The sequence below is a fragment of the Necator americanus genome, chromosome X (assembly GCF_031761385.1).
Source record: "Necator americanus strain Aroian chromosome X, whole genome shotgun sequence".
In the NCBI taxonomy this organism is placed as follows: domain Eukaryota; kingdom Metazoa; phylum Nematoda; class Chromadorea; order Rhabditida; family Ancylostomatidae; genus Necator; species Necator americanus.
In genome coordinates, this window is record NC_087376.1 from 21,715,948 (window position 1) to 21,742,303 (window position 26,356).

At 40.9% G+C, this 26,356-nt stretch overlaps 4 protein-coding genes across 6 annotated transcripts; all 4 read right to left on the minus strand.

Moving 5' to 3' along the window:
• Window positions 1-1,466: 1,466 nt before the first annotated feature.
• RB195_024678 (uncharacterized protein) lies at window positions 1,467-25,538 on the minus strand (the record flags this gene model as incomplete). 3 transcript variants are annotated; one of them, XM_064212542.1, is made up of 12 exons in its annotated part: window positions 1,467-1,556; window positions 1,612-1,770; window positions 1,832-1,982; window positions 10,558-10,750; window positions 10,815-11,253; window positions 11,337-11,570; window positions 11,654-11,770; window positions 13,216-13,327; window positions 15,023-15,124; window positions 24,388-24,457; window positions 24,736-24,884; window positions 25,480-25,538. In XM_064212542.1, the coding sequence occupies 12 exons, from the start codon at window positions 25,536-25,538 to the stop codon at window positions 1,467-1,469; spliced, it is 1,875 nt and encodes a 624-aa protein (XP_064068423.1). The 3 variants fall into 3 exon arrangements, with proteins under 3 accessions (XP_064068423.1, XP_064068424.1, XP_064068425.1); XM_064212543.1 differs by lacking the exons at window positions 24,388-24,457; window positions 24,736-24,884; window positions 25,480-25,538 and adding an exon at window positions 15,886-15,893; XM_064212544.1 differs by lacking the exons at window positions 1,467-1,556; window positions 1,612-1,770; window positions 1,832-1,982; ... (1 more) ...; window positions 24,736-24,884; window positions 25,480-25,538 and adding exons at window positions 7,643-7,766; window positions 15,886-15,893.
• On the minus strand, window positions 16,869-17,198 carry RB195_024679 (uncharacterized protein; the record flags this gene model as incomplete). The annotated part of the gene is made up of 1 exon (XM_064212545.1): window positions 16,869-17,198. One exon carries the CDS (start codon window positions 17,196-17,198, stop codon window positions 16,869-16,871), a length of 330 nt encoding a protein of 109 aa, XP_064068426.1.
• RB195_024680 (uncharacterized protein) lies at window positions 17,445-17,954 on the minus strand (the record flags this gene model as incomplete). The annotated part of the gene is made up of 1 exon (XM_064212546.1): window positions 17,445-17,954. One exon carries the CDS (start codon window positions 17,952-17,954, stop codon window positions 17,445-17,447), a length of 510 nt encoding a protein of 169 aa, XP_064068427.1.
• On the minus strand, window positions 18,779-19,288 carry RB195_024681 (uncharacterized protein; the record flags this gene model as incomplete). The annotated part of the gene is made up of 1 exon (XM_064212547.1): window positions 18,779-19,288. One exon carries the CDS (start codon window positions 19,286-19,288, stop codon window positions 18,779-18,781), a length of 510 nt encoding a protein of 169 aa, XP_064068428.1.
• Window positions 25,539-26,356: the final 818 nt, after the last annotated feature.

Below are 26,356 nucleotides of genomic sequence, written 5' to 3' on the forward strand. Positions count from 1 at the left end.
AATGAAGACTTCTAACAATCCTTGTCTTTGCTTTCCTCAATTTTCCAAACTTAATTTGACTTTCGTTTGCCAGAAAGGGATTACTTCCGCTGTTTTCCTCGATTTTTACAAATGATGAAAAATTATGACTTTTCTGAAGAGTTTAGAAATGTAACGCATACCACTAAACGCAGTGTTGTTTGGGCACTATTGAAATTAGATCCACTATCCCTTCCATACGGTAAAAGAGGCGAGTATGTACTTGCAGTCACTTCAAAGGCAGAATACCACGAATTTGATGTGGTGAGGGAATCTGCGAGATGGGCTAGAGATGGGGTTGTAGATTGCGGGGTGGATCAGGGGTGGTTCCGCTCATCTCTCCCTGATCGTCGTAAGAAACGGCGTGTGAACCACTTTGGTTATTTCGAGGTACGTTAGGACGCTCCTCTATGCACACGTTCAGCTCTCCTTAGCAACCTATTATTGTTTGGTTTTACCTGAATAGGGTGGTTTGCACACGGCTGATCTTCGACCTATCACACTTGGATGCGGCGCTTACACATGGATGGTGGGTGGTTAAAAACTTCGTCTTCCGCGCCATTTCTTACGAAGATCGGGAAGAGATGAGCGGAACCACCTCTAATCCGGCAATCTACAACCCTACTTCTAGATTTTCCCCGCGGATTCCTTCAGCACGGCAGATTCGTGGTACACTGCCTCTACGAGTATATCATCTGCATGAGGACCCTGAGAATGGATCAACATGACGGTTGCTACTGACGACGAAGCACAACTTGATTGAATGCGCACTCTCACTTTACTCTCCATTCAAACAAAAAAAAGTCACCTAAATATAAGGTGATACGGGAAACTGTAGAGGAAAATTTTATCACTGAAGTAAAAAGAATAGTGGAATTCGAATAACATGAAGAGAATTAACAAGGCCAAAGTATCAACAGCAGAATCCCTGGGCACTTTTTATCAAATATGCGTAACGGACACTTAATATTATTATATTCAATGCAATGAATCATGGAAAAAGACAGATTATTACTACCGACACTTAGAAAGTCACAATTGGTTTGGAAAATGCACAACAAATATTTTTTTCCGTCTTCATTCTTTTCTAAGCGCTGCAAGTCAATTTTATATCCTTTCTACACATTGTGCTAGTTAGACTGGTTCCAAATTTGTTCCATCATATATTTCCAACTGAAACTAACTGAAACTTCGATAAATAAAATGTTGAGAAACTCACAAGTCTTTGATTAAATTCAGAATTACGTTTGCAATGGGGGACTGTCGAAAATAGTAGTGAAAGTAAAACACGTTCGAAGACATGCGCGCGAGATGAAATAGAGCTGAACGAAATTTGAGGACCTATGTATTATTATCTTATACAACAGACTAGGAGGATCTGACTGAGCAGTAAAGAGCGTAAATGGAAAATTACAACAATTGCTATTCCTCTAGAAAAAATGAAATCATCATAATCCAGCGCAAGTAGCCTTAGTGACATACTGCAAAGCATCGTCCAGTTCGGAAAAGACTCGACACTGACGACGTTTCGCCATGTCCTGGAAACATGTAGTCAAGTCGCAAAAGATGAAAATCAACTCTGTTTTCATTTACCTTGAGGTAACAAAAGGCAATCTGATAGCAATCATTCCGCCGGCGCCTGAATGCTTTCGCTGCTTCGTCTTCTGCTACCGTCGGCGCCTCCAGACACTCTGCTTCTTTTGGTACACAAATAGTTACTTGCCAATTAGTGTGGCCTAGTATGTAAGCAACCTGAGAGAATGTGAAAGTAAAGTTAAGCTGCTACTGAGAAGAAAGCAATTCAAGAACTCACCTCAACCATTCCTGACAGAAAGAATCTTGTAGATGGAATATGATAGAAAAAATGCTTCATTTGAGAAGACCACGTCACAAGGCACTTCATTCGATTTTCAGGCTCGACATCATTCATTAGGAGAAACCGGGAATAACGCAGGTTGTTGCGACTGAAACTCAACTGTTACTTCAATAATTAAAACGATATTAACAATACAAAAACATCTACTTCTATTCTATTTATCTCTTTATTTTCATATTTTGAGGCATGAGAATCTACATTTGTTGATCCAAACAATAATCGTCCTGTCACATAAAATTAGCAGGATGGGTGTAGTGCGGTTGGTAAACGGTTTCACTACGATGCTTGATACTTCGACATCACTCTAGGCCAATCAAGTCATTCATCTCTCCGGGGTCGATAAGCTGACACCAAACGTGTGTGTGAAGGTGCACTGACGATATATTTTCTAGCTCCCGCAAACCAATGTGTAAACTGAATGCTGAGTACACGTTAATAAACCTCGCACGATTCTTAATTAAAATACGCGTTCGCGCATCCCAAGAAAATTGATTAACGGCACTTTACCATTTATTCGTACATCATGTTAATTTCCTAACCTAGATATACATAGCTGGGTTATTCGGATATATTCTTTGCGTTCAGTGTGAATTTAACATCAAAAACCCATTCTTTCTCATGAACATCGTCTTGTTCAGGGTCATGTGCAGCCCGATCATTCTACACGTGTCATCTAATGCGACCAGCATTCGTTCTAGCTTATGCTTGATGTTATCAGGACGATATCACCAGCAATATGAAAATGGTGTAACCGCCAGCCATTTGATTTCACTTCCATTTTATCCCATTCCAATCTTCGCATCGTATAAGTTTTCGAGAGCGGCACTGAATATTTCGGATGAAATTATTTAGCCCTGTCAAGCCTCACTCTTTCGCCGACTGTAGCGTTATTGTAGAGAAATTTTGGTCGTGAGGTTGTTATATAACTCACGAAGTATCTTTAAGTATCGATCATAAACGCCTTTGTTGTACTATATTACTACTATTGTACTATATTCTACGATTCTTCACCAAAATGATGGCTTGTCGTATTTTAAAAAGGAGAATCTCTAGGATGACATGTTCACCTTCCCTCCGTTATGAGGAGGCAAGTAGATCTGGCTGATTAAGTGTTGACGACCTTCAACTTTTGTTCTGGTTGTTCCATCTGGGTTCGGAGAAGGGTCATTTTTGTTCTATGATTGACGAAGTTGAGCGCAGCGAGTGCTCTTTCCCAGCTCTTCAGTCTATGTTGCTGTTCTTCTCTCATTGAGGTTTTCTTTTACCGCTTCTCTCCAAAGCCTCGCAAGCTCAGACGTTCGAGTCTGCTTGCAGCTGATGTGGCTGGTGTAGCTCGAGAGTTTCCATAGACAAGCGCATCTCGCTAAACTTTTCAACTCCGCTTATGCAGTGGAGACGTTCTACGAGCCGATTATATTATATCGATATTATCCTCTGCGGTATCTTTTCAAAAACCAGCTAGCAAAGCGGAGAGGTCCCAGTCGATGATCGTTCTGGTACTTCGCCTTCTCAACTTCGTCGCTTGTTCTTTTCTCCATGTAAAAGGAAATCCCCATCGAAAGAGGCGATGGTCCGATTCCGTATAGAACTTTGGCACAACAGCAAAATCCGGCAAAACCTTTGGTGACGTTGAAGTACTCAATTTCATTATCGCACCCTCCATCAAGCTACTCTCACTTTCAGCATTCAAAGAAGAGCTTCTGGAATTGCGAAACAGGTGGTCATATTCGCATGACAGACTTGAAAATCACCTCTCTGTGCTAATTCCATTGAAGGGCATGGGTGGAGATATAAAATCCCTCAAGCGTTCTTCTGGGCTCAATTTTGGCGTTGAAATAATGAAGAATGACCTTGTAAAAGGTATTGCCTTCTTTGCAAAACTTCTCTAGGTCGACGTAGAATCCTTCGACTTCGCCGCCTTTGCCGTAACTTGATGTATGGGCGTAAGAGAAGAAGATAGGCAAAGCTGGTGTTGGTCCACATCTTCTCATCTATCAAGCTATCCAATTCGGGTCGTCAGTTGATCAAAGGAATCGAAAGAGTGAACAACACACCTTGGGGTTTATATTATACCAATTTGAACGTCTGGCTAATTTCGAACTTCGCTCGCCTTCACCGATCAATAAAAATTAACAGTAGTGACATTTTCTGTAAAAATAGAATGTTTTTCTTCTATCAGTGCTTTCTTCAATTTCTTTCTCAAAAATTTGGGCAGATTTCATAGATGAAAGATTTCAGAGTTTTGTTCCTAAACGCACCAGTTCTACATTCGGAGAACATTCAAACTTGATAGTACATCTATATTTCTTCAAACCCTCCTCATTTTGGAAACATTACTCAAAAAAATGAATTTACTCTTTTTCTCTTCAGCGGGCAGCACAGAAGGATGAGCTAACATGAAACGACGTGGATATCATTATCGTACTGATAAAGATAACGTACTACGTCAGATCACGTAAGCTGTCAACTACTATTCAAACAGCCGTCTGCGTGTCTGCCTCCAATATGTGAAGGGACGACGTTAGCAAACTGAAGCAAACGTGCAAGGAAATAGATACGCAGAGGACACATAGATGTGGAAGGCAACACGTGCAGTAGCCATGACTATGAAACGATTCACAACGTCTCATTTACTCTTTCTTAAATCGACGTGGATTAATTATGCGATACTACTGCACAACAGTACACCAGTTACACACAACTGTTCCCATCCCAACTCAATGTACCGCGTTGCGGAGCCGGCGCACCATTTCTAGGCCGTGGTACAGGCCACGTGGAATTGCTGCGCCATAGTGCATTTTATAGTCCCAATCCCACGCCATGGGACCCGTCTAATTCACCTTCACCACTTTCTGGCGCTCGGACACATCAATTCTACTTTGTCGGACCCTTCTCGCTCTCTTATTGGAATTTCGTCTCTCTCTCACACACACACGCGCGGACGGACGGACTAAGCACGTTATTATATATCATAAGGTGGTTTGCAAATTTGGAAGTATACATTAAAATAGTTTGTGTGTGTCGTAAAATGGTTTGAGACGGTTCCAACATCCTAGAATTGGTGTCCCGTCATCGTAAAGCTACAAAATAGGGACGGGTCCCACAGCGTTGCATTGGTACGCCAGCGACGTAAAGCGGTAAATGAGGTGACCTGGTCCAATAACGTGGAATTGCTGCGCCATAGTGCAGTATCATCATTTCGTGTGCGTGTTGCAAAAGTTAAATGGGGCTTTGCAACCATTTCATAACCGTGGCCACAGCGCGCGTTGCTTTTCACCTCTATGACTCCTCTGCGTGTCTATTTCCTTGCACGTTTGCTTCAGGTTAGTAACATGCTTTCCTCAGAAAGAGGAAACACGAATGAAACCGGCTGCTTAAATAATAGCGAACAGTTTACATGATCTGACGTGGAACGTTATCTTTATCTGTACGATGATCTCGTTCACGTATTTTACGTTAAAGCATTATTCTCTGATAACTGTGTTTGTGGAAAGCAGGAGGAAAACCCATACTTAGGGTAATGCTTTCAAATTGAGTCTATATTATGTTCGTATCCGAGGAGTGTTTGAAGCTGAACCTTGAATGTTCTTCAAAGGTGAAAATGATGCGTTTAGAAGGAAATATATGAAACCTTTCGCCTAAGTTCATTTAAAAAAAAAGGAAAAAGAAGGAGATGTTGTTAGAGAAGCACAATTCTAATTTTGCAGAAAATGGCACTACTTTTAATTCTCATTGATCAATGATGGCGAGCGAAGGGAACACCACAGAAAGACTGAAGTCCGGCATTGGCCGGACCTTCAGACTGGCATGTATATATCATAATAATTATAGCTATATAACAACGTGCTTAGTCCGTCCGTCTGTGTGTTGTGCGAATTTCGTGTGTACTTACTTTTTTCGTGGTACTTAAAGGCATCACCCCATGAATCTGAGGTGGTGCAGATTTCAGGTGGAGTATTCGTATACGGGATGGGAGACCACGGAGAGGGGGGTGATTGCATCCATTTCTTCCTAATTGCCGTAAAAAACGGTCCGGAAGATACGGCGCCGCACAAGGCTGGCGCGCTCCAATCGAACTCTCTGTAGGAAATAGTGCGTCAAAACGCCTGAAGCCGTATCTTCCGGGCCGTTTTTTACGGCAATTAGGAAGAAATGGACGGAATCACCCCCCTCTCCGTAGTCTCCCATCCCGTATACGAATATTCCACCTGAAATCCGCACCAGCTCAGATTCGTGGGGTGATGCCTTTAATGTGAGACTCTGATTATGTTTTTGAACCGAAAAAGTAATTTTGGCGAAGAATCCTACTACGTCAAATGAGCGTAAAAAGGCGAGGTTTACGATGATGAAATGGTGCGCCAGCGCCACGAGACAAAAATATGTGGGGAAACGAGTCACACAAGGTCATATTGTATGGCCGGAAAGTGCTAAAATGTGCAGAACAGACTTCAGCATTAGATAAATGCGCGTGCATCAGAGGGCAGAAGGGATGGGACGGGTTCGTTCCCATCTTTTTGCCTTCTGAATCTCAGATTGGCACGTGTGGACCAGAAACAGTAGGACTACGTGGCACGAGTCTCACAGCAGGTGATTGTGCGTATTAGCTGGAAAGTACTGAGAGGTGCGGAACGGATCCTTCAGCGACAGATCCATACGCCAGTGCTAGAATGTGATGTGGTAAGAAGGACGGGCCCTACTCCATCTTTCTGCTTTATAGGGTTAAGATTGGTGCGCCTGGGCCAGAAAACAGTTGGATTAGGTGGTACGAGTCTCACAACAGCTGTCAAATTTCTCAACTTTTTCTCAACTAGCTTTCAAAAAAAAAAAAACCAGAGGGTCTCTCAAAAGGATAATTTAACCCTTTTATAACGCAAACCTTCTTTTACAGAAAGCAACCACCTTTGTTTTCCTTCTCTTCTGTAGTCCGTTATTCATGTTTATTTCAAGCTACTAAAATCCGACTAGTCTGGCAATAACTTCCAATCAGCGCCTGGTTGTAATCGCTAAAATAACCTCTAAATAACACCTATATGCAGCGGATAGTGTTCTAAATACAACCTCAGAAAAACTGCCGGTGAAATGTTCTTCTCAGTAATTTCTTCCAGCTTTGCAAAAATCGAGATTCCTGCAGGAATCAAAGTATTAATTGTCTGTAGTCACTGTCAATGAGTGAAGTTGCATGTAGGAAGTAGCAAATACTGAGAAAATGCTTTTAGAATGTGATCGGTAATAGTTGTTTTTCCATTTTGCAAATATGGAAAAATTCCGAAAAAAAAAATCCGGAAAAATCAAACTTCCAACCGTTCGTTTCCACTGTCGATGAGTAAAATTGTTTGTAAATAGCAGGAAATAGTATAAAAATGATTTAAAACATGTTCTCCGTCGTTTCAAGCTGTTGCAAAAATAATGGTCTCCGCGGGGATCGAACTGCCGACCGTTTATAGTCGCTGTCAAAAGAAGAATTGTGTCGTCGAATACACGTTCTTCATCTTCTCAATTTATATTGCAATTTGTGTACATATGTTCTGACTTACTTCTAACCCTTACAGTGAGCTATCAGTGGCGTCTATATTATGTCATATATTTTTATCTTACTTGTGTCACTTTATATTAATATCCATTATAGCATTTATTAATATTTGCTATATTATATTATTTGATTTATTTATTAAGAATCCAGTTTGCTTCTTTAACTTCGTTTATTACAATTAATTTTGATTGCTATATGAGCGGCTATGCTATGCTATGCTAAAGGATGAGAAAGAAGGGGTCGTCAGGAGGGTTTCTTCCCAACTTCACGCTTGACCCTGCCAATAATATCGATATCCAACCGGACCATCCAGATCGAACTTTTTTCGTCCGTGAAGATAACCTGGAACTATAAGCTACTAGAACCCACGTCGCATGTTACCAAAAAAACCCATCTTGTCCAACTGTGTCCCATATTCTTGCGCACAAATTCAAATCTCGCCTGCTTATGGAATTCGCTAAGAAGGGGCTTTCTGCATAACCTCTCTGCTGATGTTCTGGTTTGACCGGATGGACCGCCAAATTGTTGCCCTTGAGACAGTAAGGCTAGTTTTGGAGCTAATTTGCAGAAAGAAAAAGAAGAAACGCAGAAAAAAGATGCAGATCGGTAGGTTTACGCATCCGTGCGAACGACCGATCTGACGAGCAATGACTCGGTTTTTCAAGGCGGTAATTCAGAACTCGGATTTGAGCTTGTTCCTCGGTGGAAAGCACAGTTCTGCGAATCGGTTTAGTGGCTATATTGAAGAGATGATCAAGCTAATCATATATGACAGGATTTTCCCGCCAAAAAGTACACACCTTCCAGGGAGAGACTTCAACTTGATGGAAATCTCGGGGTGGACACATACTTTTGAAACAAAAGCAATTTTTTTTTCAAAAGAATCCCATTCTCGTTTGAGAAGAAAGCTTTTTTCGAAAACAAGCTGATAACTTTTTTCGACCATGAGGAATCTAAAGAGACTGTTTTGGTTCAGCAGTATAGAGCGAGGAACATGAAATTGTCAAATTCAGGGAGGATACATACTTTTGAAACGCACTGTATTAAGGCAGCCGTTTGCATGTTTGCATCCAATATGTGAAGAAAAGACGTTACCAAATTGAGGCAAACGTGCAAGGAAATAGATACGCGGGGGAGGTGAAACGAGGTGAGAGGTAGAGGTGAAACGCAACAACACGTGCAGTACCCATAGCTATGGAACGCTTCACAACATCTCATTTAATTAATGCCGTGAACTCGTCTCACACCATTTTATAGCGTTCGGCGCCGGCGCAAGAATCCGACTCCTGTCTCCCTATCCTTTTGGAATTGCATGACTGATACACGCATTCATGACAGAATAAGCCCGATATTATATAACATGATGGTTTGCAAATTTGGAGGTATATATTCACATAAAAGTCTATTTACGTCACCAACATATGACAGAAACTAACTTGTCTTATGAAAGCCAACATACATAGAAGAATATAGCTGTGGGCGAGATCCAATGGTAGACTGCTCGCCTATTAAGTGCGTGGCAATAGTTTAGTTCCCACAGGTGTAGAGTTTGGCATCATTGCATAGTTTCGTTTCATTGGAGTAGTTTCGTGGCACACACATACACACATGCACACATACAGACATATACACACACGGACTAAGCGCGTTATTTTATGGCGTGACTATAACACTTCACCTCTATGAAGTAGCTTCCTTTTTTTTAATTACAAATAACAATAGCTTGAAAGCTAATACTGTAAAGGATAGAATGATGTATTAGGCTGGTGAAAAAATAGTGCGCGTTTTTTATTACCTTATCTTCACGACAAATTTTTTTCCGGTTACACTCATCTTTAATACTAGAAGCCGTATGGCGTTTTGCAGCGCATTTCGTTGTGGTTATTAGTGCTGAAACGATTTTGGAAGAGAATCAGTACTTTGTTTTGTACCAGGACTTAGAAGATAATATTTCCAGGCAGGATTTTCACCAAATATTCTTCTACGGATTCAAGCTGAGCAGGTCTGCAGCGGAAACAGCTCGGGATATCGACGCTATTCGGAGTGAGGAAAGCACCACCGAATCCGTGGTACGACGTTGGTTCCAAATCATTGTGACGACATAAGTCTTGAAGATAAGGACGGTCGCGGTCGCCTTTTGAAATTGATGCCCGCAAGCTGAGTTCAGTTATTGAAGATGATCCGCCAAAAACAACACGAGAGGTTGTCGAAAAACTAGGCGTTCACCATTCAAAAATCGTCCGCCATTTGGAAAAAATTGGAAAGTGAAAGTTGAACAACTGGATGCCGCTTGAACCGAGCGAATGTCAAAGAAACCGCCGTTTTGATATCTGCTCTAGGCTTTTGTTATGCAGCAAAAACTATCCGGTTCTTGGTCGTATTGCTATGTGCGATGAGAAGTGGATCCTTTACGATAACAGGAAGCGTCCTGCTCAGTGGATAGGCAAGGATGAAGCACTTCCCGGAACCGAAAATGCACTCGGAGATGACCATGGTGACTGTGTGGTGGTGTACTACAGGTGTAATCCGCCACAGCTTCATGAAAGCCGACGAGACCATCACTGCAGACAAGTACTACAAAGAAATGGACGAAATGCCTAGATAAATCCAACTTTTTGCCTGGCGTTAGTGAACAGAAAGGACTCAATTCTTATACATGACAACGCCCGTCCACGCATTTCAAAGTTGAACGATTCAGGCTACGAGACCCTGCCTCACCCACCATGTTCACCAGACCTTTCGCCAATCGGCTATCACTTTTCCAAACATCTGGACGACTGCCTAATGGATAACATCTTCCAAAACCAAGGTCATTTCGAAGTCCACGAATTTCCGAAAACGACTTTCGAAAGCTCGTGGACTTCAAAAACTTGGACTTTTATGCAGCGAGAATAAGCAAACTCGTATCCCACTGACAAAGATTTGTAGACTGTAATGGTTCTTATTTCGATTGACAAAGTTGATTTTAAGGCAAGTTATAGCGTTTCTAATTGAATGTTTGAAAACGCGCATTATTTTTGCACCATCCCAATGATAATAACAGCAATACGCAACAGTTCTTCGAACAAGTTCTCATGTAGCAGAGGTCTTTCCTACAATTGCGATGGTTCCTGTGAAAAAGAAACGAACTCACTCCATGTATGGAATAACCACTCGGTTCACCCATGATGTATCATCCGGTGCGCTGGACGCAAGTTCAATGTGTGTAGATGTAAGTGTGTTAATCACCCGTTCGTTTTGTGAGCGTCGTCTCGACAATTCCGGAGCAGTGAATAGAGACAATCCATCATCAATGGTGCCATCACAAAACCGTTTTAAACGTAACACTGAAACAAGACAAATATCTTCTCAGCAGTTGAAAATGAAACAAAAATTTGGACATAAAATGACCTTTAGCTTTCACAGGATTGAGAGGTGTTACGGTAGTTGGCATACGCGGCGGAGGAATCGCGGCAGATGCCCGTAAATGAAAATGTGAAGAATCCGCAACAGCACGAGGGCGAAGGGCCCGATATCGTTGCAGTCGATCAGTGGCGAGTATGACAATAACATTGAGCAAAAATAGAGGCAATAAAATGACGAAAATAGAAATATTTGGAACAACCATTTGGCAAGCGATGAATATGATCGTGTCAGCTGCACAAGCTAACGTTACATGTCGTGCGTATGATATGATCCGTAACCAAGCACACCTGGCTCGGAACTGAGCAGCCCGAGCAACTTTTTTAGTACGCAAAGAGAGGAAAGAGAAACGTTGACATGGCACTCGTAGAGCATCTGCCCACCGTTTGCTACCGATGATCTCTTCTTCGATGTAATCCAGTGCATCCTGTAAATTTTATTCTTCTATTCGAACTTGTCAACTTGAAAACGACGGGAACGCAACAAAGAGAAATAGAAAACGATGAAAACCTGTATGCTGTACAGCATGGGAACTTCATGTGCGTCCAAAATCCTATCGAGTAATATGCACGTTCTATTTCTGTCTGGTAGATCGTCCGGATGAGCTTTCTGCTTCCATTCTGTTTTCCCGAGGAATACAACCACTAGTTTTGGTGATTTTCTGGCTGCAAAGTAGGCGATTTCGAGGAAAGAAGTGGCGTTAACAGTCGCTGGATCTATGACAAAGAGGAAAAGCGACGATCTCTGAAAGGAATTCTTTATTTGTCTGTAGAGCAGTCATATATAGGAAACTGATATAAAAAAAATTAAGCGTACTCATAACGCACTTCCTTAGCTATACTTTCTTCATAGATCATATTTTCACTCCAGACACTTCGTTGAGGGTCGTAATAGGAAATAGCCTTCTTCTTCAGAAATGGTATGACAAGTTGACGCCGCCAAACCTGTTTTTTGAGAGCAATTTTTACATTATTTGTATGGAAAATGGGAAAAGTGTGGACGGATTTAACTTCCATGGTCGCCATGTGGACGCTTTCTAGTGTAACAAGAGAAAATTAAGGATTAACAAAATTGAGCTTTGCTCCGTAAAGTAGTATAAAGCAAACATGATGACTGCTCAGTAGAAAAAATCTACTGCTTCGTATACAACTAGACGACATATTTCTTGTCTTTCAGCGCAAAAATCCTCACAAGTGTCTGGTAGCGAAGCTCTCTTAAATAAAGGCGTCGTTTGGAAATGAAACTCTAAAGTTGAAATGGAATAAAGCTTTTACGCATATATGATTACATTTTCAAAATACACAGAAACCAAGTTTCGTGTAAACGCATACGATAATGTCTCACGTTTACATTTGTCTATGAGTTGTAATTATTACTGTTGTAACCACAATACTAAAGAAAGTACAACCTCTAACAAAGTTTTTACCGGTAGTAATGTAAAATGGCCTCGTAGAAATGAGAAGTTACGCGGGAGTAGATGAGTTGCAGTTACAAAACACCACACTTAAAGGCATCACTCCACGAATCTGAGGTGGTGCGGATTTCAGGTGGTGTATTCGTATACGGGATGGGAGACTATGGAGAGAGGGGTGATTCCGTCCATTTCTTCCTAATTGCCGTAAAAAACGGCCCGGAAGATGCGGCGCCGCACAAGCCTGGCGCGCTCCAGTCGAACTCCCTGTAGAAAATAGTGCGCCAAAACGCCTGAAGCCGTATCTTCCCTGTCGTTTTTTACGGCAATTAGGAAGAAATGGACGGAATCACCCCCCTCTCCATAGTCTCCCACCCCGTATACGAATACTCCACCTGAAATCTGCACCACCTCAGATTCGCGAGGTGATGCCTTTAAAATTTCTGTGAGAAGGAAGAAAACGGAAAAGCCATCCTTTCCACAGGGATTTTAAGGAAAGTCCCGAAGGAGGAGATTTTTGACGTTACTGCAGTATCAAAGTTACCAATAGAGAAGACGAAGCATTGGTGGTAGAACACCACAAGAGGGAGAAGGTGCATGACAAATATGAAAGTAGTATAATACAATAGCGTTTATTGATTTTTTTTGAACACAAAAAACTGTTCTGGATAAACGGAATCGACAATGTCAAAAATACTGATGGATGATGGGAAAATATAAAATGGAAAATACTGATGGACGCGTCAACAAATTAACATATTTAAATCCGATCTATCAAAGTCTCCTTTTATTTGCATTTTTACAGTTCGACAGAAGTTCGCTTATCGTAGCAGTAGCAACAACTAACCTTGAAAAGTTAACAAAAAGACTCTAAAACATCAGAAAATAACACAAGAACCAACAAAATCATCAAAAATTAGGAACACATGTGAAGACGGTCAATGTAGCTTAGCCCCAATAATAAGAAGAACTGCTTACCGTAGTTCCACATGATCCTCCGAGGAAGACATCATACATAGGAAGGCCAGGTAATGGAGCATCCTCAGCTTTGACTGTACTCGAAACTCGGCAGTATTCGTTACGCATACTCCTGGAATTAAACCGTATTCTGAGCACACTGAGTAAGACATGCAACAAATTAAAACCCGTGGTCAGTGCAGCAAATATACATTAGGTTGCACAATTTCCTGACGTTTAATTTCGATTTTTTTTTCTCAATCAAAACTTTTTCTTCACTATGCAATAGGTTATTTTATAACTCTAAATTTTCTTCATCAAATGTTTCATAAGTTTTCATATTAATTCATAAATAAGATATTTAGAACCAAAAAATAATGAGGTGTCAAACTGATTTCCAAACTGAAATCCAAACATATCCATTTGTTTGGATTTAATCGAAAAGTAAAATAAGCAGAATAGAATGCTGCGTATTTGCCCAACCTTAGTGCCTTGGATTTCTATCTCTTTCGACCACTCTCAATAATGTATACGGAAATGGCTGAATGACTCCTTCTAAAAAAAACTAGAGATAAGAAGTGGCATGAAAATTTGTACCATTTCAATGCATGAAATTTGACATATAGCATCACCTTTTTCTCTCGAATCAAAGAAGGAATGATTTTTGCAAGATAAACAGGAAAGTTGCTTGATTCAGGAAGCTAATCATAAAAGCTACATGCGTATGTACTGAGGTAATTAGAATTTCTAACGGACATGTGAAGACGTTATACGAATGGATTGCCTATAATGTAGTTTTCGCCGACTTTGAACATCTATTTCGAGACCAAATACAAATGATTCACTGCGAGTGGGCCTTATTCTTTCAATTCTTAACAACTGCGTCCCACAAAGGTCTTAGAGTAGAGTTCGAAGGATATTAGACGATATCATTGGAACCCTATCGATTAATCTCAACCAATTTCATATATGTGCTGACGAAGGCAGAAAAACGCAATTTATGAAATCTGTCCGTCATCGGCTTTATAAAATAATAGGATGCGCTTCCGACTCTATCAAACTTGATTATGTGCACCAGAAATTGTTGCAGAAGGGAAGGATTATGCTAACGACTAGATAATGCGAAAAGAAGCAAGAATAAGAACTCAGTCCTTATAAGTATGTAGTGTTTTCGTAACGCCTCTATTCATGAAATCGCCTTTACTTCCTCAGTAATTCCAAAAATTTGAGAAGAGCAGAAAAGGAGATCTAGCAAATACTTTTACATTTTTCGATCAAAGCTTTAACGCTTAAACTATAAATTTACATCATTAGGGGCATATATGTATAAGTATATACTTTTATACATATATGTAAGGTGGTGCTTTCACGCAAACCGACATATCCTATGAAACAAACCTCCAGAACTACTGCACAAAGATATTTTTATCTTAGAGAATGTAATAATGTGAAAAGTATGTGCAGGTACAAACGTCTACCTGCGAATGTTTCGAAGCAAATAAACGAAAGAGGAAGTCAGCCTTCCCTTCTTGTTCTCTCACGATGGTTGCATTTTACAAGTATCCGTAGTTCCATAGACGCAGTTGGCACCGCTAACAGATACTAGGAAATTAAATTAAAACTCAAAACGTGATTATTAATGTCACAGTTAGACGTTATGACGCAAAAAAGTTAGAAGCGCGTGAATATTGAGCAACAGGTGAGAAGACAAGGTTCTGAATCCAGGAGTAAAAAGAGAAGAAATGATTCTCAGACAAATATTTGCTTTTCAACACATATAGCTAGGCATTCGGTTAAGATGCGAATGATTTTTTGTTCCTTTACCTACCTACTGGAAAGTTCAGTGGTTATTTCAGACTTCCGGTTAATCTTCCATTTCGCTTCTTTCAAGCGACCCATCACAGCCCACGCCTTTCCATCACTTTCATCACTGGAAGTCAAGATATCATATTAGAAAAACAACACATCAAAAATATATGCGTTATAAGAATAATATGGAGAGAAATTCTCTAAGGGCAAGCGAAGAATGTGCCCTTGAAGTAGTAAGAATTTCAAACCTTACAAAGTGAACTAAGATGTGCAAGAACAGACGAAAACCTTAGTTTCCAAAATAACGACATTAAAGATCGAGCCTGCTTACACTTTTAGGAGTTTATCTGCATGCATTTACCAGCCGGACTATGAATTACAAGTTCATTGAAACAAAAGCTGGAAAGCGTAACTTCGCATTCATGGACATACGGTCTTTTGTAAATGCTATGAACCTAAAGGCAGAGATCAGATAAAGAATACATCAGTGTTATTATTACAATTAATAACGTTACTACGACGTGATAGCATATTGCAGTACTCTAACTCGACGGCGCCGTATGATGATGAGACATCGAATCACTGAAAAGCTCCCCTTCCTTTTTAAGGTATTGCAAATGAAAGGAATGTGGAAAACAGCTGACTCAATTTTAAAATTTTTATTTTCTAATTTTTCAAACGGTAGATTTTATTTCGTCTCTAAATCTAAAATTGTTTTTGATTTGATTTAGTTTGATTTCAAAATAAAATAGAATATAATAGTTTTCAGGAAATTAATTTAATTCGAATTTTGAAAAGAGCGGATGTAACGCAGTCCGTAAGAGGTTACGCTCAGTCTGCGCGACCTGTCGATGGTTCGAAACCGAGATAGTGCCAACCAACCCTTTCATCCTGTAAGGATATCGATAATTTGGTACCAGACTTGTTTGAGAAAATAAAAATACGACTTGGTGCATCGGCTAGTCATCTTATTGGCTATACACACATTCGTAAACCTCAAACGTTCTGAATTGAAGTGGACACGATGGCGTATCCAAAGCGGAGTGATTAACGCCAGACACTTTAAACACACACAGTTTAGTTTTAAAAAAAGAATATCGAGTGGCCAGTGCAAATAACGAGAAAGACAAACGTGACTTCTTTTAGAAAAGGATAGTTTTTCGTGATAAAAAACAAAGACCAGCAACTTTTGGAAATAGCAAAATTCGTGACGCAAAGAAAAATAGTTTTGTTCCGTTCCTACATCCAACAGGTAGAAGGGCGGCCCAGCTATTTTTGCACCTCAGCCAGGACTGGGCTATTGCACCATCCGCAGTCACTGTTCCAGCGCTGCAAGGAAACATTATGTGGAAGTCACATACCTGGAACAGAAAAGAAATTTAACACTTTACCATCAGTATACTTACTTAGGTGGATACTGAGATGGGCCGTCTTCACTCGATGAGCGGGCCCCAGCATCTTTCCCACTAGTTTTGTTCTCTCGCCATTATCAACCAAGATGTTCTCAAGTTTTGAGAGCGACGTTGATGAGGTCTTTGAGCTGTATCCACCTCAGCTCTCAGCTGGTGCATCCGTGCAACAAACACGTCACTGCATTATGTTTGCGGCATTCATCGAGGGCGTTTAGCATTTCATGTGATCCACTCTAGTCTTACTTTTACTCTACTCTTTTAGTCCATCTATCGTCGATTCATCTCATAGCGTGACCGGCCTATCTATGCTTTGATTTCGATATATATTCCGCTGGGTCGCAAAAACAGGACAATGATCTGAAGGCGGAGCTGCAAAGACTGACTAGGTGTTGGGTCCGCCGGTTAAACTTCAGAAGATATCTCTCAATGACTTTGTGGGTACTGAGTAGCTTCCTAGACGTGGCAGCGATGTCTGTCCACGTCTCCGCTGGGTAACAAAGCGCTGGAGGAACTGTCGAGTTGAACAGATGGGCACGGAGATTGGTCTGTCAGTAGGTACGCAGCTTCCCTGATGCGTGCTGACCACGCTGTTCTCATCTTCCTATTCAGTTCCTCCTTCAAATCGTTTTCCATACTCATAGAACGTCCAAGATAGGCGTATGACGAGATTTTGGAGCCTTCAACTTGTATTCCTCTGTCCTCGCTGTGAGCGCTCTTCAAGAACTCTTTCTGTCTATTCGCAATCCTATTCTCTTGCCTGCCTCGTATCAATCCCTTGAGCATCGTATCTGCTTCATTGGTATTGCATCATTACTTCTTAAAAAAAGGACGATGTTGTCCGCAAAAATAAAGTTTGAGAGAAATTTTCGCTTGACACGGAAGCTCCTCTCTTCCCAAGCAAGTGATTTCATTATCCATTGTAATGCATCCGTGAACAACGTGGCGATATACCATCGCCTTGTCGTACCTCCTTTCCAACGGGTATGGGGAAGGGGGCGGTAGAAAAGCTATATCTTAGTGTTGCATCGATCATAGAAGTTGGCTAATGTCCTCACATACGACGCGTCCACACCTTGATTGACCAGCGCTGACAGTATTGCATTCGTTTCTACGCTGTACGAAAGCTTTCCCGTAGTCAAGGAGGAAGGTTAGGACAAGGAATAGGCTGTATTCCCGGCAAACCCCTATAACCCTCGACACGGTCTGGATGTGGTCCATGCAGCTGAACCTTTGACGGAATCCAGCTTGTTTCTGAGGCTGGCCTTCACCAAGCACCCTAGATATGCGCGTGAGGATGATCTCAGTGAATACTTTGTGTAACATGCTCAGCAACCATATCAGACGGTAGTTTCGAAGGTCCTCTCGGTCACCTTTCCTACGAATAAGAACGGTTCGCAAGGTCTTCCACTGGTCTGGGATCCTTTCTTTCTGAAGATAGGATGTCATGGGCGCCGCTAAGATTACATGAAGTGGATGGCCACCAGCCCGAAGTAAATCTGCTGATATAAAATCAGATCTCGGGGCCGTGCCCAGTCCCATGCTCTTGATAGCGATTCGTACTACCTAAGGGAGAATCTGCGGTGGAGCTTTACCGGTGGAAGTGATCGGGGCTGACACAGGAGTTGACAAACGGAGAAGATTCGAGTAGAACATCACCACAATTATTTACGTTTCACGACGAGAAGAGGTGCGAAACCCGCCTTCGCTCAGCAAGACCGTTAGTGGAATATTATATTCGTGGGAATCCCTGTGGCGCTTCTTTATACTCGTTCTTCCTTGTCCTACTTCCAGAATCTTCTTCTGCCTGTATTTCGAAAGATCCTCCTGCAACGCTTTTCTGCACCTAGTGCTTGCTACTAACCAATCAATCTGCGAATCATTCTTATCAAGCCTCAAAGACCTTCTTCGTTCCAACAATTCCTCGATAGTCTTCGAAATTCGATTCAAGTTTGTCGTGCGCGGCTTCGAGACAGGTTTAGAATAGGGTTCCATTCCTCCGAGGAACAGAGCCCAGTTCACGTTTGGGTCCACTTCGATGTCCCAGTCACCTTGGGACAAAGAGTTCCCATGTATGCAATAGCCATATACGACTTCTTCCGACCTTTGTTGCCGATACAGATGTCTTTTTCCATCGCGTGGCTAAGTCGTATTTTGCACGAGGCAGACAGTGGTCTGAACCGCTCCAAAAGGATGGTTCCCTATTCCCTATCTTCCGATCCTGTATTTCTCTTCTGTGGCCTTTCCTACTTCTGCGTTGACGTCTCCTACAACGAATTTGTAGAAAAACTTCCCGTTGAAGATTACTCCTCCAGCTTCTCGTAAAACGCGTCTAATTCGGATTCATCAGCTGCTGATGTTGGTGATTAGCAGTTGATGATGTTAATGGATTTTTGGCGCAGAGGGCGGAGGCGAAGAATGGTCAGACGAGGTGAGAAGATTTCGTGAGAATCAACAAGATGGATGACGGATGGGTGCACAACAAAACCAAAACTGCCTATATTTAGCGACGGAACTTCCCTTTTACGAATGACAAGCGTACCGTCGTTCATCTGTCGTACGAAACTCTCTCTGCTCTTGGGCTGTTGCAGAGCAATCGCGTGAAGTTTGATGAGCGCTGCAGCTCCAAGAAAGGCATGTAGGTCAGCGTCTGTGGGCACTGTTCTCGCGTTGTAAGTAAGTACACAGTCTGAAACAGTCTCCATGGCAAGTCGCGCGTATCGCCTTGTCTTGAGCAACCTGAGATTTGATCGCCTCTCACCGTCCGACGCCATATCATTCGACGTCTGAGACAGCAGGGCCCAGTGTGCAGGGTACTGAGGCAGTGTATATGCTGCAGTAGCAAGAAGACTCCCAAATCTCCCCAAACTCAGCATTCTGGCATGGCGAGTTTAGCTTTCGCCACAAGTCGTCCTTAACTTATATGGATCAGGGGGCCACCTTGCGACCGGAAGACGTACCTCCGCTGTGCATCGCAGTTCGACCCCTTGAGTCACCTCCATGCCATTATGAGGTGAAACGTGTGTGGAGGTACTATCAGTATAATAATATCAATTCACTTCACTACCAGTATATCAGTATTCATTTCTCTGTGTTTGTTTTTGTTGATAGCTGAGTGGGTCGTTTTTACGTGAAGTGGTCGTAGTTAGAGTCAATTTTAAACAACAACAACAATGAATGATTAAAAAAGAAGTGGTGATCACAATTGGAATTATTTGTGCAACCCAAATGACAAGACAGTTTAAATCCCATCGTGTTACCTGACAGCTGAACTGGAGCGGTCAGATTAAGCTATAACATTCATTACTTCATCTTCATTATAATTCTATTACTATTAATTTTGCATTTATTGTGTAATATTTGCAGAAGATTAACTCACAAGTTCTTCCAAACGAAAATATGCAATGCCCACATAAATGCTGCCTTTATCGCTAATGTCGCTGGTGTTGCCGACGATGCAATAGTCCAGCCTTGGCTGAGGTGCAAAAATGGCTGGGCCCCGGAGCCTCATATAAAGAATTTTGAATAATTTTGAAAATGACGTCATTCAACTCGAAATACATACTATGCCGAACTCAATTTTTTTGTAAATTAAGGAGCATAGCATTGAAATAGTTGCGTAAAATCTAATCGAAAGTTTCATATTCTTCCTTTCTATGGAAAGTTATGAAAAGAAGGTGTCATAAGAGAACGATAAAATCTGTTCAGAGGAAAACGAGCTTTATAAACTAAAGCACATTATGTGTTTTAAAAGTTCTGCTTAGGTTCTTTCAATTTGAACTCCGTTCTGAAAATTAACGGAACTGCAAAGTAGAGATGAAATGAAAGGGAAATGAAAAAGTGGGATTTTTAAACTTTGCGCCACTCTAATGTACAAACGAAGTCCGTCTGTTCACATACAATGCAAATCTCATGAAACGCAGGCATAGTTGTGCTAATCGCGATTTTATTGCCTGTTTGATAACTTCTTTCCTTGTGACAAAGGATCAAAGCGGGGACTAACCGCAAATTTGTACAATAGTCAAAATCGCATAAATGAGTGAAAAAAATAACAAATCAATAATTTAATGTGCTTGTCTCTAACAATTCCTTGTGTTCTGATCAAGTGTTTTGAGTTTCTGAACACTTTTCAAATATAACCTCAAGCTATGTTGCGTTCCAATAACGGTTTTTTTTCTGGAGCATACCATATTCGGCGTCGTTTTGTTTCTTAGCGATATGCCAGTTCTTGAATAAATCTCAAAGAGACATATAAATTGTTCTTAAATGTGTATTTTTTGACAAGTTAGGAGCAAGCAACAGTAGTCGACAGTGTCGCACCGTCGGTTCTTCAATATTAAATATATATTATAATTATATACTATATATAATGCAATATTAATGCATATTATTATTTTCATATTCTACTATTCATTGTCTTAATGTCAAAACATCTGTTTTGCCCGCCTCTGTCTCAATGGCAATGGCAAACAATTTTGCTTAATTGAACACTTCGGTAGTAATAAACGAATAACATCTTCAGCTAGATTCCAGTGTTACGCAGCATTTCACATATTCAATCATTCGTTTTCAAAGAAATTTAGAATGAAGAACTTCCGCTATAGATATCGCGTTTTGTTTCACAGTTGATTCCTATCAAAGGAACTATTGGAATGACTAACAAGAGCTCTTCCACGTAACGTAGATGATTGTAGCAGAGATAATGTGGGCAACGCTTGTCTTCTTGAGCAGCAATGATCTAAATATTGGAGAAATGAGATCGTTGCTCTACTTTTGTAAAACTCGCCGTAATTACAAGATGTCAATCGAGTCGGCGTAAGTTCCACCTACAGCACTCTAACTATAACCTACCTATGTTGTTTTGTCAAGTAGATCTCAAGACTACACAGCCTACTCAAAAGTAAGTCCCAACCCAAACAACCCAATCTAGTAGTAAAGTGATAATGATCATTTGAGACTTTATGTTATGACCTTACGTCACGTTTTTATGTTCTGCATACATCACATCGGGTATCTTTCTGGGGTGATTTATAGTATAAAAGTGAAAAATCACGCTTATAACCAGCTTTGAACTACTCTTAGCTGCGTGTTTTGACCATATGGCATAGAAGGCGATTGCATGGTATCAGGAGTGGTTTTTGGTATCACGTGCAGATCGTGTGGTGGCAATTATATAGGGGAAGCCGCTGTGTATTCGGGTAATAACCAGGTAGATTAGCTCGGAGAATCAAAACTTTCCATCCGCCTCGGAGTTCACCTCAAAATAAGTAATCGAAACTTCGAAGTAGAGATTGAAGTTAGAATCTAATCCTACGAGTCTGAAATCATAGCAAGTAGGACACCAAAGGAGTTTTGGACATATGTCCAAAAACCAAAAATGAACAGAAAAGATGTGTGCATTGAAATCACAAACGAATTAGGCTCACATCAAGACCTCTGCGAGTTTTGATCAATGGATGGGTTGATGAGGTCATTTATAAAAGCCCAAATTTGAAAGATGATTTCTGGTCACGCACATATTCAACAAACATTATTTTTAAATCATGTTATTACCGCTGCAACTGCTGTTCATAGTTCATAGTTAGTTGCATTCCTCACATGAGTAGGGATTTTCAGTGGGCAAAGTTCTGCGCATGGTGTCTAACTGTTAAGGTTGACAGCTAACTGGCCGCGGTTGAAGTCATGGTCGATCAGGTACTCGCACGTCATCGTCACTAATAGCTCGTTCATGTTGATTGGTACGATGAATAGCGACTGTCATACGATATAGGTAAAACTAATCTTCTTTCAGCACTTTCTCACAGTAAGGTAAGCCCCTGTTCCTAATTTTTGTTATCAATTTGAGAATCTTGAACCCTTCCACTGCATCCAAGCTACTCCAGTCTTCTTTTCGCAGTTTTTGGCGCCGTAGGTAAGGGTACCACTCTGTCGATCTTTGGCCTCTCATTTTATGCGAAAAAATCTGATGGTGCTTAGCATGGAGTTTGCTCCAATGCTTTTATATAGATTTTCTTAGACCATTAGCTGCAATAAAACATATAATCGTGTCAGAAATTAGGTCCCATCATTGGCAATATAATGTCTATGGTGCAACCGCTTTCAATCGATACTAAAATATCACCACAAGCGGCTACACAAACTAGCAAATTTGTGCAAATGTACTATAAGTAGTTTGTGATATTCCCAGCTGGAAGTATTCTTGTCACAGAAAACCTTATCACCTTAGTGATCAGTGTAGGTAAGAAAACAATGCGTAGGATTTCACTGAAACTAACAAAGAGAGTAGACAAAAGGCACCATCTCGATAATGTCCGTTTATCACTTGGAGTGGTTATCATATTCGTAGACACGGTGTGAAGTGATCTATTATATGTAAGTAAGGTTTCACTGCGCCCCACATGCTCCCCACGTGAACGTGGGAATTCGTGCCGAACAAGTAGAGGCAGATGAATAACTTACTGCTTTATACGATAGCATAAACAAATCGCTGGAATGATTATAAAAAAAGAGGGAAATTGTATGAGATCAATTAAAAAATACCAATACTACTGAACACAGTATTGCGACAGAAAAACCCGAATAAGCGGAAAATTCTTCAAAGTTCTTCGGCATTGTCTCGTTGAAGGGTTGTACCGACACCGACAAAGTCGAAGTATCTTCAACAATTGTATTACTACGTCCTCGAACAACAATGATACAATATGTTTTTACTGAAGAATTAAGATTCTCCTCCTCGACGACTCTCCTGCAGTGCAGTACAGTTCAGTGCAGTGGTTAGAGGTTCCACAGCGTTGATGGTTTAAAATCGCCCACAGCCCACCAAACGTTTCATTCTTGCGGGAGCGGCGACTTTTTACCAGAATTGTCTGGCAAGATAAAAAAAAACTAATTGTACATTGGCTCTCCTTCACAATTCATTCATTGTGAGGTCTGAATACGCGTTAATAAAACTTGGACGATCCCGAACTGAATTTAAATGTGGTGGCGCATCCGAAGCGGATTGATCAAATGGTAACCACTTTATCTACATAACCGCTGTTTATTTGCTCCAGAGTACGAAATGGTCACTGAAGCTGAAGAGAATTTCCAGTTGTAAGAAGAGGGTTATCTTCACGACTAGAGATCTCAGGCGATGTTTCAAAAAAAAAAGGAATTTGCAAGAGAATCGAGGTGTTTACTTATTTCGATGAAGAAACAGAGAAAAATGAGAGAGAACATACATTGATTTATAATGATTTCCTTCCTTTGATGGCATTTTAGAGATGAGATTTTTTACTTGAAAAGTTCGCACACTTATTAACTCGTCCGGGATGGTCTGCGTGAGTATCCAACTGAATCAGTTAATATAGACTTTAGTAGACAAATGGGTGAATAACTATAAGTGGTTATAGCGAATAATGAGATTGGGTGTAATCAATAATCATTGCTTCGCAATATGATAGTCATTGCAGAAGTTTGAGAGCCTCCATTTTTACTCGCTAAAAACTCCTTTTCATAAGACCTTCGACGTTTTCGAAATGGAACGAGAAAGTCCATTGCAACAAAGACTTTTGTAAACAATCGTTGTGCAAATGTCTGTACATAAAACGACCAAAAAATTGTTTGTCGTCACTGGAAGAGCGCACGGCTAGTCGTCGTTAGAGGGGAGGTTACAGTATTTGGTTAGCCAGAAAAACTAAGAGCACTAACATCAAGGTGAGAAATAATTATACAACCAGCAATTTGATAATCGGACCAAAATACACAAACCTTTGCCGGATAGTTCTGTGAAAATAAGAAATATTAAATACCCAATGAAAGAAGGGTGTGGAAATGTAAAATAGCGTGTAAGATAAGACAATGACCTCGAAGCCTATGAAATCTATGAAGGTTTTCAAGGCCGAAAATGACACATACATCACACACTCTACACACTAGTGCTCAGTGATGAAGAACATAGGAATGCAAAATGAATGTAAAACGTGGTAGAACACACCTGAACAGAGTACTGCATAAATTTGCAGTAAAGGACAATGTTAGCTTCATATTGGAGTCATTCGGTGACTCTGAAAAGAGAAAAAGACTAGCGGAAGATGATCATAAACTCAATCTGGAAGGGCAATTGGTGTACAATAGTGGGGATTATCTCAGCAGCGACATTCAGACATTAAAAAATCTTTTTGCAATGGAAACAACAAATGATTACATTCTCGTGAATGCAAGAATAAATCTGAACTGATTCCGCCCTGATCTACAATGTATCCAAAATGAAAATTAAGAGCGTAAGCTTTATTGCAGCGGAGTGAGTTTTACTTTACCTTAGTCCGCTGCTTTGAATACTAACGTCGACTAAGCTTCTTAGCATGATTTGTGGTTAAAGTATCATAGTTGATTTCATGGAGAGACACAACTTGCTGCGAATTCCAACACGCAAAGCGATTGTCTAGCTGCATCGGCTCATCTGCAATTTTAGCAATCGAATACGCTGCTAACCTGCCTAGTCATTCAAGGAACGCCAAAACTGACAATCACATGAGTACTTCAAGACAAAGTCATTATATTCTATTTTCGCGTATTGCAAATATATATATTATATGTCTTGCAACACAAGACAGTTATTGTTCAGACCTAATCACCAAAGTAATCACAGCCAAGAGTAAATTTGTGGCAGAGGACCTTTTTCGCCCCAACACGCTTGAAGAAGAACTAACTCTTGAGAAAAGCGAAATTTTGTTGCTGTTAGCATACGTTCGCAAATAAGACTGAAAACTGGAATCATTAACTAGGTGGCGCAAAGAAAAAGAAAAAAACTTCCAACAGATATGATTGTTCTCCTCACTACTTTATCATCAAATATGTTTCTACTCTTGACTCACAAGTATTCGTTGGCAGCATGTAGTCGAAAATATAACAAGTCCCAGTGCCAAAAACTGTATGAGGCCCTTGGAATAGAAAAGTTGATGGAATTATATAACGAAGAAACGCAATACAACCCAGGTGCACGTGAACGAGGTACGCAGCGCAGTCGAGGGATCGATCTGGAGGCGTGGCCAGTCGCGACGGGGAAACGTGGAATGGCGTCACTCACCTAATGTCGAGGATTGCACATAAACCCCAAGTAACGTGCTCAGTCACGCGAATATCCATAAGTTTCTCTGACTAATTATTTATCTTTAACTTGAAGAGATCTTGGATCTGTAAGTGGCAACGGTGAATGGATAATTAAGTGAAAGGAGAAGAGTGTAACGGGAGAAGAGGTCGACCACCAAAAAGGTTCTCCAAAGTCGTGATAGTAAAGGAAAATAGGGATATCTTGAAAGATGATCTGCGGGAGATTTGTCAGCTTGCTCCCAACTACAAGCCCTGAAGTTTTGGATGAGTCGGTTCCCCGATTAATGCCCTCGACGTCATTGCGCATCATAAGCGTGGCGTGAGGCTCAACAGGCTTCAAATTATGCGAACCTCCCATTCTCGCCTCCCGCCGACCAGTATGTGGATAGAATTAGCGGCGGCCCGTGTCCGCCGAACGGTCATTAACCGCTACACCATAGCATCGTAATGTCGCCGTGCAGCAGCTATATATTTGAGGAAGATGAAATGTACACAACGTATGCTTCAGAAATTCCATTGGTGCAGCAAAAACATGTAAAAAGTACTAGACATTCGTGATAGTCTCGCACATGAAACTCGCAAACTACTCTTTTGTCAATTTTTGATACACTAGAGAACATTGACTAACACTGAAATATGTATGTCAAATATGGTCTCCGTACTCTACCACTGCCTTCACGCCTCCGTATTCTTGAGATATCACTAATGTTTCCAATCAAGCATAACCCATCACTGGGAAAACTAAAAACGAAAGAAAGCCGTTTAACTTGCTAGTCATAAGACCCCTCAACTGTTTTCTTGTCTTACGTTCCGTGAAAAAAGAAGCACTTCTGTTAGTTCGACCAACATTCGAG